General features: G+C 39.2%; 1 protein-coding gene across 2 annotated transcripts in view; it reads right to left on the bottom strand.

The window, feature by feature from the left end:
* PDCD6IP (programmed cell death 6 interacting protein) overlaps window positions 1–14,191 on the bottom strand; it is a 30,902-nt gene extending 16,711 nt beyond the window's left edge. Inside the window, exons 1-5 of one of the 2 annotated variants that reach the window (XM_058831595.1) lie at window positions 13,875–14,191; window positions 7,157–7,211; window positions 5,314–5,383; window positions 2,099–2,226; window positions 1,366–1,519 (exon numbers count right to left, since the gene is read on the bottom strand). In XM_058831595.1, coding sequence (XP_058687578.1) covers window positions 1,366–1,519; window positions 2,099–2,226; window positions 5,314–5,383; window positions 7,157–7,211; window positions 13,875–14,080 — 613 coding nt within the window. In that variant the 5' untranslated portion in view covers window positions 14,081–14,191. The remainder of the gene's footprint in view (window positions 1–1,365; window positions 1,520–2,098; window positions 2,227–5,313; window positions 5,384–7,156; window positions 7,212–13,874) is intronic. The other variant, XM_058831596.1, reaches the window with a different exon arrangement.
* Between the last annotated feature and the right edge of the window lie 1,139 nt (window positions 14,192–15,330).

Consider the following 15,330-nt stretch of genomic DNA (forward strand, 5'->3'; position numbering starts at 1 on the left):
CAAACATGATTTTTCACAAAACATCTTCCCCCCCACCCCAGAGGAAAAGAACATAAATCCAGCAAAATCTACAGCCGTCATAATCAGATGATTATTAACCTTACTGTCCTTTAAATACCATCAGACTTGTGGTCTTAGGAGTAATCACAAAAATCTTCAGTTCACTGGGCACATCTGGGGTTTGGATTAGCCTTGTTTTGTCTTTTTTTGTGTTTTGGAAAAGAAGAAATCAAGACAGTGACAATCTATTTGTCATGCAAAATGAGGGAAGCACTTGCTCCATTCCTGAAGGAAGCATTTCAGGCATTTGTTGTACAAACTTATTTCAAAGGAATGTCCAAACAGCCAGAGACTAAAATACTACTACCAGCATGATAAAGAACAAATATAATTTATCAACTGGCTGAAGGATGACAGTTTCTTGTTGAGAATCTCCTAAAGGCAGAAAGGCTACAAGAATTTTCAGGGGTCTTCCCTGTGAAGACAAGAAACACTGCAGTTAAGACAACCCACATCTTCCTCTAAGGTATTCCAAATTATGTTAGGAGAGAGAACCATTTGTGGGTTATCACGTTTGGCCTCTATGTCCTTAGCTTTACTTTTAAGTATCTCTAACTTCTAGATGAACATTTTTTTCTGAACTGAGAGAAGAGCAGAAGAATAAGAAATTTTGTATAAAAGGTAGTACCATTCCATGAAAATTTCTTTGAAGCGAAAGTTCTCCAATAGTTGTATTAAGATAACTAGACTTTGAATGTGTACTTCACAATTAACCCTTAACATCTAGGAAAAGGAATTTTTGTTCTACCTGCAGAATTTCTCCTTCCGGCATCAACTGGGCATTCTAAAAGATTTGGTCAAAGAGTTCCTCTGTTAAAAGCAGGAGCAACCAAACAGAGTTTCCCTTCAACTCTTAGAAAATCTCCTTTATTTCTAGCACAGTCATTTCTTTCTAAATTCTTGTGAAATCTCTACCTAGACAAGAGGAGGAGGGGAGTACTTGCAAAACCCCTTACGTACCATTTTTAGTACTCTCCGTTCTTCCAGAGAATGTATTTTGTTTTCAAGGGGGGAAGGGAAAAAATAAAATTCTGTAATAACATTTGTAAAGGTAAAGACTAATGGCTTTGGACATAAAAAAGCACATAGGAAAACTGCACCGTCAGGTAAACCTTAGACAAATTCTTAAGGGACATCTGCATTTTGTGTTTAATGGCCTGCAATGAGCATGGGGAGAATCAGAAAAAGCAAACATAAAAACTTTTGTAACAGCCTTGACAGGCTCTTAGTAACTTAAAACACTTCTAAGTTTTTGGGGAAGTTGTAACATGCACTTAAATATACAAGCTAAAAACTAAAATATACCTCTTGTCGCTTTCAAAAAAAAGACTTCTTGGGCTTGAGCCAGCATAATAAGACTGAGAGTCCCAACTGTGTCTGGAGAGATGTCCACTGTAGGTTCTCGATTCAAGGCTGACAAAACTGTGTCTTTAATGTGTTGAAAAGCACCACTAGCAAACTAAGTGAAACAAAATAATATATTATTGTACATTCTTTTCATATAAATTTTCTCACTAACAAATATAATACATATAAAAATACAAAAAAAAAGTTTATTTAGTGTATGGTCTCCCATTTATTGTTTACCTGCTAAAAACTACTCCTTGTGACCTCTTGTTCTTGTAGTCACTTACAATGAGACATTTATCATGACAGACTATAAATAATGGTATATTGGTTACACCTAACGGCCTAAGATTTTAAAGCATTCCAGAAAGAAGTAAGAGATTATTACTGTAATACTTGTGGAAACTAAAATTTATACTAGCTAAAATTATGAAATCTGAAGCTGAAGGTTTAGTTACCAACTCACTTGAGGGAAGGAGTATGGGGAACTCCACAGAATTATATCCTCCAAATCTGATAAATGAATATGAGACACGACCAGGTACACAGCCAATCCATCTTTGCAATTAAGAGCAGGAAAATATGTACATATATATTTTTATATACGTGTATATGGTCTTAAAATTGAGAGATACTTGTTTGATGTTTTAAGAATACTAATTCTGAATACAGAAGCAGGGAACCCCTGTACCTGATAGTGCTTAGCTGCAGCTTTTAGTCCTTCATCGTTCTCCAGATTCTGTTCTGCTGCAATCTGGCTTGCCAGTGCTCCACAGTTGAACAAAACACAGGTCTTCTCATATCCCAAACTTGCCAGAGCTGCAAGCAAGACAGACAGTTAGCCAGACTGTTAAGAAAATAAACTTCAGTTCTCTAGCATCCTTCAGATGAGGCCAACACTACTGTTATCAGTAAAGGTATCAACAGTTTCAAGTGAAAACAAACATACAAAACCCCAATCTTATTTAACCTTTCAAGCTGAAGTCATCTTCATTCTGAAGCCTTTACAAAACCTAAGTTAGTACTACCATGAAATGTTTCCAAGTGAGCAACTACAGAAAGTGACAAAAGCATAAAAAGCAGTAGCATGAAAAAGTATATCAAATAACTTCAAAGTCTTTCTAACTAGAGTGCAGCTTTTTGGCTCGTGAAGCATTAGCAAGTCATCATCTGAATTATGAACTTGCACACATTAATCACTTTGCAATAACTGACCAATTACAAAGACTTTTACATATTCTGTTTTCTATCTATTGAAATGTAGGGAATTTGTACTTTTAAAGCTATTGCTTCAGGCTGAAAATGCTGAAAAGTATCTTCTTTATACATGTACTGAAACAGTTGATGATTTACTTAATTAAAACTTGATCTCACTAGACAGCAGTGTAGACCGTCCAGAAGCAACTCCTGCAGTACTTCATAGACCCAGAAGATGGAGCCCACACGTCTAGAACTAGAAATACCTGAACAGGAGCCATTTTGAATATTAATTGCTTTCAAAAGCAATTGTTGCCCTATGCAAGTGCTCGAAAAAAACAAATACTTTAGATAATAGCCTCCTGCCAGTGTCAAAAAGTGTCTAGAGAGTCCTCTTGGAGAATACAGAAGTGACAACTAGTGAATTTTCAATTTCATAAATCCAGGTACAGTTATCCTTAAAACATGAAGGTACTGAAAATGTACACATGTTTTATTTCACTGACATCCAGCCTCCTTAAACAGCTACTTATTTATCTAACACCTCTCTGAAGCTCCTATGTTAGTGCTCACTAACCTGCATTAAGTTTTCAGCAAGCAAGCCTAAATATGACATGCAATTTTTCCCATTTGTTTCCAAACAAGTTACATTGTCACAGTCACTATTTTACCTAGATAATCTCCCTTCTGTAAATTTATTTTCCAGAATTTTTCTAAGAATAAGGTCTTGAACTCAGACAAAAGTTGTTTAGACTATGAAAAGACTAAAACACAAGACAGGAAAAAATATATGGCTTGGAAGATTCTGAAGTGCAGAATTACTTTAGACTGCATCTCAAGTGTGATTTACTATAGCAATACAGATTTTCCACAGACTCATATGCTTATGGCACTATCTATTAACTTAGTCAATATATTTCAGATTACATGCCATGCTGTGAACTCAGTCACTTTTCAAGCAGTCACAGTGTCTATCAGCCATCACTGTGATACAGACTTGGGATCCAGGGGAAGGTGGGAAGCAAACCGCACCACACCAATAGCCAGACCTCTGAAGTCGCATCCCTGTGATGGAAGTTGTGGGAGTTTTATGCTGAATTTCTATCTGGAAGCTCCTCTTATAAGTCAAGAGAAATTTTGCTTCCTTGATTACTGATAGCTTTGCTTTGCACTGAGAAACCTCACCACCAATTCTGATCTCCTTTTGTTAATTTCTTTCCACCAAGATCTGCTTCAGAATTTCAAAATTACCCTTATCCCATTGTTTGTTAACTGAGCATTACTCACATCTTAGTTAAAAACTTCTTTGATATTTCACATAGACTGCTGCATAAATCTCTGGCCATCTACCTCACAGATTATTTAGACTAGTATATACATCAACCTGCAGACAAGCAAGCTTCATCAAGCTGCAGTAACATCAAATTTATTCAAATTCTTATGGTAATCATCATTGTTATGGCTACTGAATTTCTTTTTACAATTATTACATATCTCTGGTGATTCACAGATTATGTTTACATCATAACAAAATATTCTGAACTTTACAATGAAACAGATTTAATCCTCATTAAATGTTAGGCCCAAAGCAGAAAGAACAAACCAAATCCTGAGGAAAAAAAAAAAAAAGCATCTTCAGAAAGATTTCCAATTATCCAGGACTTCTTAGAACAGTTGGAACAGAAAGCAACGATCACCTGAGTACTCAATAAGTATGTGGTGTACCGTTACAGATATAGTTCACACAAGCACAGCTGTTAACATGTGTATTCAGAACATAGAAAACTGCCAACACTTTCAGTAGTTGCTAGTGGAGAGCTGTATAAAGTAGGCAAAAACTTTAATAAAAATAAAACCAGAGTAAAGTTCAAACATTTTTTTCAGGCTTTGTTTGGAACTTTAAAATTGCAATGGTTGTCTTGTAATGCTGATCGTGATGAACACTTAGGTCTAAATAGAAATACTAAAGAATGATGACACACAACTGAACCGCTCCTCACTTACTCAAAAGGATTTAGTCTTACTTCTACATTGGCAAGTGTCCCAAATCCATTTCATGACCCTGATTTTGTAGTGTAGAATTGTCCCTCTATGATTAAAACAAATAAGACTCAAACTTGTTATGTTTAGGGGAAAAAAATACCATTTTCTTTCTTTCCAAGTGTTCAAATCTGTATATTTCAAGATGAAGTAATAGAAGAGTAATTTTGGAGCACAGGCAAATAATTCTATGCTCTTGAACAAACTTTGGTATCAAGACTAGGTCACTGAAGAAAGCTACCATCATTCCTCTTCTGGAGCAGACTCACTCACTTATAAGCACACTTCATAATAATCTTACTCATTCACAACAGGAAGAGCTGCATTCCCAAAATCTACCGAATCTTCATGTTAATGTGAACCATTTCCATTAGTATCAATTGGAGCTGTTCCCAGAAAACATCTGAGAAGCAGGCAGATACAACTATCAGACTGCACATCTATTTGTCCCTCTAGAAATCTAATAAAAAAATCTCAATTTTATAAAAATTCTTAGCCTGGTGCTTATTTGTTCATTGTCATTGTTGAAGTGATTAATTTGTTATCAATATAACTGAATTAATTTGAAAGCTATGTTGAGAATGTTAGAAAGACTATTAATTCCACTACATAAAAATGTTCTCAAAGTTTAGTATCATTAATATTTGATTTTTTGGTACATTCACATACCCAATTTGGCAGATCCTCCAAAAAGTGATCCTTTATCAAAAGCATCTTTCCACGTAAATGTTACACAGACCTGGAAGTTGTGAAAAAGAAAGATCGTTACCTCTAAAATCAAATATAATCTTAAAATACCCCAAATTTATGTATTCAGCCCTTATATTCTAATTGCATAAAACCTTCCATTCACTTCTTGGAATATCACAAACATTCTGGAAGTTTTAAGAAATCATCAGGAAGTATTCAAAACAAAATTATGCTACATTTTTTCCATCCTGTTAGTTTGCTCAAAACATTTCAAGTAGACAAGGCAGAAATTCTCAGAATTACTTTTCAGCTCTGTTCACATTCTGAGCAACACATAAATTTGCTTCCAAACAAGATACTCCTTTCCCAGAAAGTCTGATGGGTTGGTATAATCACAGTTTAAGAAAACCACTCAACCAGGCAGCTTCCAGTGTGCCTAAATTACCCATGTATTTGGATCTGTTGTGCAATACCAAAATCCACTCATTATTATGAGTGAATTCAATAGCAGCATTATCAGGAAATACCCTCAGGAAAGAGAATAAAGGTAGAAACAGCACATTTTTTTCATACTTCCAGCATATATTTCAGAGGCAATGCAAATATTCATAGAATCTGCTTTCAAGTTCCACAATGTGATTCCTTATTCACTCGATCAAGTAATTGTAGTAACTGGTATCAAATCAGAAAAGATGGCAAACTTCCTCAGTTTAAAGTGCCAGAGGAGAATTACTTCAGGAAGAGCAACAATACTGCTTGATGGTGTATTTTCCTCTAGCAGCAGTGCTAGTACAGGATGTTCTGGTCCCCAGCTGCATTGCTGTTTCCACTGACTACTTCTCCCCTTAGGTGGAACAGTTTACAGACATCCAGATCTTGCTAAGTCTTCCAGTTTTCCTTGTCTCAGAGTTTGTAGATTACCATAGCTAAGAATTTCCTCACTGAAAACCAATGTGCAGTTCTTGGCTGCAAGCAAATGCAGCTACATGCACAACTCATATGAAAGTTAGAAACAGAATAAAATTACTTGTAACCTGTAAGACTGAAAAATTTTTCCATTTAATCATAGTATTACCCCTCTAAGTATGATTTGTTGATTTGGTAAGAAATATAAATACTGTCAAATTTGTAAACACATTGAAAGAAAACCCACACCTTTTTCCAACAAAATACAGGAGCCTACAGATCTATTCCAGTCTCCACCTGAAGAAGCCTTCAATAGGGAGAAGTTAAACTGAATTTCTCTCTAGAGACATGATTTGAAAGAAAAAAAAAAAAAAACCAAACAAAAAACCCCAAACTCTAATCAACACTGTACCTATATTAAAAACTATGTCATGCAGGGGCAGGAATAAAGTGATAAGGTTTTTAATGGATTATTCTGTAACTGCTGTGAAGGAAACATCAGTCCTGCTTCAAAAAACGAAGATCATATTCCATCCATTTCTATAGGTTTTCCCATAGAAATGGGAAATTTAAAATCCTTTAGAACCCAGTAGGAAACAGATTTCCTGGAAAGCAGAGACTTGAAGAGGAATCAACACAGCCCAACTTTTTCTGTCCTAGACCACAGTGATCACTAGCCAAAGCCAAAATGTTTCTCAATCTGTCAAACAAAGGTAACTACGGCCACTAGAGGTGACACTTCAGCATAGACTGTATGTGATCACTGACTAGAAAATAAACACAGATTAGGAAAATAAGCCTCAGAGAGATTAGATGTCATGTTCAATAAAAGTACTCCTTAGAGGATTAGGTAAAGGCTTGGAAGTCACACATCACAAGTGCCATGATTCAGTAACTGATTTGGTAGTCTTCTTACCTGATTTTCAGAGAATGGAAACTTTGGTTCAATTGAACACAGCTGATCATAGTATCTACAAAAAAAAAAAAAAAAAAAGGAACACACAGCCATTAGATAAATTAAATCATTAATTTTGGTTTATTAAACTGGCATATAAAGTAGGGAGAAGGACACAAAATTCCTACACACAAGTATGTTAAGAAGCTCATTTGTAGCAATGGAGGATTTGTAGCAACTTCTGTCTAAAGGGATTTTTACAGTAGAGGAACAAGTTCAGCAGGAGGTAGTTTTTCACATAACATGGGAACCCTGTCTCAATCAGAAGTAAAAAAGCATCACAGACAAAGCTGATCCAGATATCACTACCTGATGGATGGTGGATTAGAAAAGAGTACCATGCAAAGGAGTCTCTATATACATACAGGCAGATAATGAGTACACTGAGTCATGCCCCAAAAGTAAATTAAGTGCAGCATTTGACATGTTAAAAATGGCCATATAATAATGGCGTTCACATTTATGTATTAGCTTTTACATGTTGTTATTGATCATTAGTATTTAGATATTGTACCATTTTTAACTCCTTTTGGCTGCTTATTAGTGTAGCACGATCTATTAGTTTTGCACCATACAGGTTGTAGAAATAGTGGTGTGATGAATGTATTAAATAGTGGTGTGATGAATGTATTATATCACAGGCTTTAGCAAAACATGAAATGTTAAAATGCTCCTATGTAACTAAGAGAATGGTGTAAGGCAATTACGCTTGTTTCTCCCATATCAGCTGACCAACCTAAGTGATAAGATAACAGTGACACAGACCAGAGCACCAGAGAAGAATTACAGAACAACTCCTTATCAGGGAGTAAAACAACAGGATGGAAACACAAGAAGAAATTAAATATATAGACTTAACCCACAGGATGTCATACAGATGAGTCGGAGTGTAAAATCAAACAAGAGAGTTCCTGGAACATCAAAATGCTCACAATAATGTTTGAATAATGTATGAAACATATGAATACATATGTACCCCCTGAAATGTAACAGTACATAGAGAACATTGTCTTAAGCTTAGGTGTGTTTTTTCACCTATTGCAAAAAACACCAGCACTGGATATTTGTCCCTTTTTATCCTATTAAACTTTTAAAAATTCTAAAAAGTGAACTCTGTTTTCCACATGACATAATATTAACATCCCACACTGTACTCTCCTGATCAGAACATTATAACCCAGTTTCTCTGTCTTTGAAGTAGACACCATTTGCCTTGCACAGTACCAATTGTATAGACTAATCATTGATAAAATTCTTTACTTGTAAACTCAATTTTCATTGGAATATATTTTAGTAGTCACAGTGAACGAAACCCACAATTTCTCTGTGCCAATATTTTGTCTAGTCACAGTGGAAGATATTTAGGAAAGGATGCCAGAAAGATAATATACTGAGTACAGTATAGTCTATCACACAATCTATCCAGGCAACAGTAAGGAATTCCGAGTTCTCCTGAGTGGTGCCCTACACCTGCACCATTTGTTAAACATGACAGGGTGGATGCAGAACATGAAAACTTTAAACTGCTAGGAACATGTAACATGTGAAGCCTGTTCCCTATACTCTTCCTGTAGCACTGGCCACACAGGTATATGCTCAACAGTATATTGGTCAAATTATTTAATATAGAATTTCTAGTCCCAATATATAAAACACATTGCAGTAATGGCTTTCACAGTCTGTGAAACAGGACTAACATTGTTCCCCGTTCCTTGCACTACTAAATACTGATGTACATGCAACACCTGTGTTCTACAGACAATAAACGTTTGGTTAAAAATACCAAGAAGAATTTTCAAAATCATAGACAATAAAAATAGTATTAGTGTATTCTTCAGTTAACTGTATCTGCCAATGCATATCAGACTACAGGTTTCTGACTTCAATTGAGCCACAGCAATTTAAGATACAATATAGCAAGCCATATAAAAAACTACAATAACCTGCAACAGCAACAGGTCTTCCACCAATAACTGAATTGAAAGAAACTGCTTGTAAGGTTAAAAAAAAGTCTGCAAATATCTACTGTGATGGCAAATTAATCAAGATTAAACAACTTACCAACTTTGTGAAAGGTATAGTTAAAAATAATAACTAGCCCTGAAGATCACTGCAACCTATATATTTAAATATACTTCGTCCATTGTCTTTGTCTGGTCTCAACACACTTGCTTTCACATAGTATCACAAAGAAAGGGAGACTTTGCATGCTCTCTCCTCTTGACTCGATTTAATTTGTTAACCAAAAGCCGCCACTAAAGCCAAGCTGTCTACCCACATTCCACGATTACACTGTCCTCATCTGCCATGTGGATGAAGTAAAGGAGCAAAGCTTGTCAAATGTCCTTGTGAAGCTGGGTGTTCCCAAGCCTTGGCTCCCTACAGACAATTCTTTGTGTCAACATAACCACAGACAAAATAAGCCAGAGAGGTGTATACTCCTCCTAAATAGGGCTTTTTGTTTGTTTGGTTTTAAACAAGTTCAGAATTTAAGTTACTGTTGTCTTTACTATTTTAAGCATGTGATGTTATTTTTTCTTATTAGAGAACTTGAAATTCTACTCAAGATTTAAGAGTTCTTTAAAACTCTGCAGACAAAAAAAATCCCAGAACATAACCATGTAGTTTTTCAGTTTTATAAATATAAGTGGTATAAATATAAAAGTATGCATAAAACTAAACATATAAAAATGGTAAACGAAGACGTTACCACAGAACAGCACAAAACTATCAGTATAAAACCAGAAAGTAACTACAGAAGGAAAAGCCACAGTGGATGCACAAGTCAGTTACACACAAAAGATGACAGTAAATACAAATTACACAAATGTGTAATTTAAAATCCAATTCACAGTAATTTGAACTATCAAGATACAGAGAACACAGGGCACAACACCGACTAGTGTTGTGTTTGGCTGTACCAGTGAGGAACTACAACTGCAGAAGTCTAAGTGGGGGCACATGTCAGGAACACAGCTCTAGTGCTCAAAATACAGCACTCTCTCATCAAAACTGGCATTAGACACTCCTAAATGCTAGTAAAAAACAGCCAACAAATGATAGGAAGTCAAGGTTTAAATTAGAAATTAACTAAAATATAAGTATTGCATTAAACTCGAATACTGTGCCTCCTCCCAAGAATTATAAATATCTCCTTCAAAAGAAAATCAAAAAGACCAAAGATCTGTCTTTGCTCTACAAGATAAGAAACAGAGTCCTGAACTCACAGCTGGAAACCACAAATGCAACCTCCAGCCCTAAGAGAATTTGAGCATTCAAAATAAAACCATGCACACCACCCACCACACTTCTTTTTTCTGATTTTCTTTTTTAAAAACAACTGCAGGAGTCGTTAGCAGAATTAAACAAATTAAACTTGCACCAATATTCCGTGTCTCCAGAAAAAGGAAATTAAGTCCAGGCTATCTTTAATACTGGAGGAAGCAAGGAATCCCTTGAAGCTGTAATTATACTCAGAACTACAAAAAAGAAAAACACTACTAAATCAAATCTGCTATGACAGAATTTAAGGGGAAACATCTGTACCAAACTCACCTACATCACCTTCAGAGCACTCTGATTCTCACAAAACAAAGAAAGCTTAGAAGTAGGCTGAGGTCTTTCCCAGTCAGCCAGTGAAAAGGGGTATGGTTTATCTCAAAGGCTTCTCCAAGAGAATCATTTCCATTCAGCAGTTGAACAACAGCACACCACACACTTTCAAGCTTTACCGGTCAATGCTTGTCTAGGGAAATGTGGCTGCAACCAAGTTAATTTCTTCCGTAAAAGAAAAAAAAAAGTCTGTAGTGACTACTCAGCAAAACAAGGCTTCTAGAAATTACAAAACCATGGGCAAATCCTAGATTAGTTAGCAGAAGACTAAGCCCTCATTTCTTAACAGTTAAATGGTCTACAATGCTCTACTAGGTATTACGGTCTATAAAAAGCCACAAGGAAGTAAAACTATGCAAAAGGTAGCCATGTTCTAATTAGTTCTTCTAACCTTACTTCACCCACAGAGTTTTAAACTCCAGCTTCCATGAAATTAAACATTAAGACTGAGTATTGTTGTTAAATACCAACAGGAAAACACTGGAAGTTGGAGAGGCAAGGAGATTTTCGAAGGAAACACAAGGCAAATGCAAGGCACTTGTGTATCTCAGCTGGATACTTCGAACTTCTGTGCAGACAGTTAAAAATAACTGTGCCTTAGAGAAAAATTAAGAGAATATATGTCAGGATAGTCTTACAGAGTAAGAGCAAACTTATTTTCTAGCAACTGTAACAAATATAAATGGTCAGACATGAACCAAACATTCATAACTTGTTAGAAATAGGGGAAAACATACATCTTATTGCTTTATCTTCTCTAACTTAATTCAGACCTTCATTTTATTTCACTTCTACTATATAAGGAGCAAATATTCTCAAACAACACAATTAAAAATGCAGATGTTTTAAGAGAGTAACTTCTGCATGTGAGGGATAGCACTTCATATTTATATCAGTTCAGAGCCACATGCAACAGCTCCAGTCTACAGGGCTAACATCTGGGCCAGCTAAATTCATCTGCTGATCACTGACCACCAGCAGAGAGAACAGATCACTGCACATGGAATTGGCTCAAAGCGGGTAATGATGCAATTGCAAGTGGTTTCCCTTGATTACTCAGAGGGAAAACCTGAGGTAAGGTTGCATACTATCGATAAATTAATTTACTAATCTGCTGGCTCTGAGAGAGGGAGGTCCTGCTCAGCCTCTTGGCTTTCTGCAACACTACTTTTATTTATTTTGCACCAGCTCTGATGTTCATCTGACCCTCCACTGAACTCATTCAAGTTGCTCAGAATGCCATGCATACATCGTGCCTTCCAGAAAAGGTGTAAGGATCAGAACTGAAAAGTGGGCTGCCTTCTTTTAGAGCTGCAGAGCAACTGTTAGGGAGAAATCGCACAATGTGGCTGGGCCAAACAGGGATTTCAGATACTAACAACAAACCTGACTGGCACCTTCAGAAAAGGAAGCTCAATTCCAGCATGAAAGGGAACATAATAGTATGTTTTTCAATTTGGCTAGCAAAGTTCCTCTTACAGTTCACAGATGCTCACAATTTCCCTGACCTTCAAAGGCATAAACACAAGTACCTTCAAAAGCATACACAGCAGTAGACAGAAATAGAACAGGGAACTACAAAGCTACTGTAAAACACAATCAGTAGAATCAGAGCTTTTACAACCCAAATACTCAGTGAAGGGTTGATAAACTCAAAAATCATCAGTAACTTTTTTCACAAGACTTGCCTTCTTTTTAACAAGGCACTTGTTAGGTGCATTTTGAATGTCTCCAGAGATGGAAACTTCACATCCTCCCTGGACAACCTGTTCCCATGCTCTGTCACCTTCAACATAAACAATTTATTCCTCTTGCTGAGGTATAACTTCTTGTGTTTTAACTTATGGTCATTGCTCCTCATCCTGTCTCTGGGCACCACTAAGAAGGGACCAGGACCACCCTCTTTAAACTTGCCTTTGAGGTTATTTATTGGCACTAATACAATCCTTTCTAGTCTCCTCCAGATTAAACAGGCACAGCTCCTCATAAGAGAGGTACTCCACACCCCTAATCATCTTTGTGGCCATCTTCTGGACCCTATCCAGTAGCTCCTTCTCTTTCTTCTCAATACTGCAATCCCTCAGTGTTTTAGAAGGATAGAACAATGGAGCTGTAAGTCCTAATGCAGGCTTTATACACATCACCAGATAGAAGGCACAGATGGACCTTCTGCTCATCCAACCTATGGTAACTCTAGCACCACAGAGACTCCATTAAACTTTCTGATAGCAAACTGTGTTAAGCAGAAAAAAAGAAAGGATGTGACTTTGCAAATACATTAAGAAGATGCTAAATATAGAAAACAAAAGGAAATCATGCCGGTAACAAAATACAAAAACAAATCCACACACAGAGCTGAAAAGGAAGTGAAAAGAAAGCTTTAATAGCAAAAGGTAACACTGAAAACAAAGAAGCAGCAACCCTCTATGGAATACAAAACCGTCTGTCATGGGTACAAATTGGAAGAGAGAAAATTTACATTCGAAGAAACTTCTTACTGTGAGGGAGGTGAGGCACTGGCACAGGGACTTGCCCAGGGAGGTTGTGGATGCCCCAACCCTGACAGTGTTCAAGGCCAAGCTGGATAAGAGCTTGAGCAACCTGGTCTAGAGGGAGGTGTCCTTGCCTATGCCGGGAGCGGGGGCTGTTAATGTTGGGACTAGATCTTTCAGCTTTCTTCCAAACCCTCACCGCTCTGTGACTTTACAATTTCCACCTACATCCGAGAGCTACTGGCATGACACAAACACTGGAAAGGGGATGTTGATGGGGACAAGGCCTCCCCCTCCCTGCGCTGCCATCATGTGACGCCCCACGACACCCGAGCGGCGCAGCGACGGCCGGGGACCCCGGGATGCTGCAGGACACCCGAGAGCCGGAGCGCCTGCATCCCACAGGCCGCCGGAGCCGGCCCGGCAGCCTCGGCAGGAGAGGCCGCCCACACCTAGGCCCGCCCGCACCTGGCTCCGGCTCCGCCACGCCCAGGGCCCGGAGCTGCCGCCGGGGCCCCGCGGGGCATCAGGGCTGTGGGAGATAGAGGAGAATGGAGGGGGTGGGGGGCCTTTACCTGAGGAGGGTCTCCAACGCGCTCTCATGCTTGTCGAGCGGGCGGCCGAGCGCGCTCTTGCGGAGCCTGCTGAGCTCCTCGGCGGCGCGGCAGTGCTCGGCCTGCGCCTCGGCGCCCGGGTAGCTCTGCTGAATGAACTTGCATAGCGGCTTGGCCAGGTCCACCTCCGAGGCCTTCTTCAGCTGCACCGAGATGAAGTTCGTCATGGCCGCCGCCGGGCGGGCAGAGCCGCCGCTGCCTCGCCGCAGCCTCGGGCTCCCCTTCCCGGTCCGCCGCCGCCGCCGCGCTTCCGGGAGCGCCGCGCACGCGCGCGCCCTGTCCCGCCTGCCGCGCCGCTCTCCCGGCACCGCCCCCGGGAGCGGCGCTGGGGGGGGGGGAGGCTCCTGGGGGGAGGAGAGGCTCCTGAGGGGGGAGAGACTCCTGAGGGGTGCGCCCAGCCGTGATCGGAGTGAACCGATGGGCCTGTGACCCTCGAAAGGCGGGCTTACCGGTCATCAAAACTTTATGCTGTTCACACATATTAACAAACGAAGGCATCAGCGTTTAGTGGTTCTAAATTAAGTAACTTTCTTATTAATTAGTACTCAAGTTCCTATTTGCTTGTTATATGTGTCTCTTGCGGTGCTAATTAATCCGCAGGAGCAGTTCTTCCCTCCGTTTGAGTCTGGGGTCTGCTGAGTTTTGACGGCTTCAGTCGTGGAGGTTCTTTTCCAGACAGACCCTCTTGGGATTATCTTCTCTTATTCTCAAAACAAAAGATTATCCAAATGTGCAAACGGATGGAATGAGAGCATCCTTAGATGATGATCTAAGATGATCCTTAGAGAGATCATCTAGTTCAATCCTCCTGCCAAGGCAGGGTCACCTAGAATAGGTGACACAGAAACGTGTCCAGGTGGGTTTGGAATGTCTCCAGAGAGGGAGGCTCCATGACCTCCCAGGGCAGCCTGATCCAGTGCTCTGCCACCTTCAGTATGAAGGTCTTCCTTCTGTTGATCTGAAACTTACTGTGTTTTAGTTTATGGCAATTGCTCCTCACCCTGTTACTGGGGACCACCAAAAAGAGTTTGGCACCATATGATGCTCACAGTGCAATTACTTAATCATACCTGTCCAGCTACAGCTACTGATTAACAACCAAAAAAAGGAAAAAAAAAAAAAAAAAAAAGAATTTGATCCTCAATTCAGACCTTGAGGGACTTAAATCTTGAAGGGCTCAGTATCATTCCCCCTCTAAGACTATGAGATGCAGAGTTCTGTGTCCCCAGGACAGCTGCCTCAGGGACGAAGGGCACGCTGCTCCAGGATAAACCCGTGGGTTCCGGAGGGTCAGCCCATCCAGTGGGACCCCAGGAAGGCAGTGACCTCAAGCACTCGAGATGCGACTGCGGAGCTTGGCTGTGGCAAGGGAAAACCCCACTAAATGGGAACACAAGCTGTGACATGGTAGTGAAAG

Source organism: Poecile atricapillus, chromosome 2, assembly GCF_030490865.1.
Source record: "Poecile atricapillus isolate bPoeAtr1 chromosome 2, bPoeAtr1.hap1, whole genome shotgun sequence".
In the NCBI taxonomy this organism is placed as follows: domain Eukaryota; kingdom Metazoa; phylum Chordata; class Aves; order Passeriformes; family Paridae; genus Poecile; species Poecile atricapillus.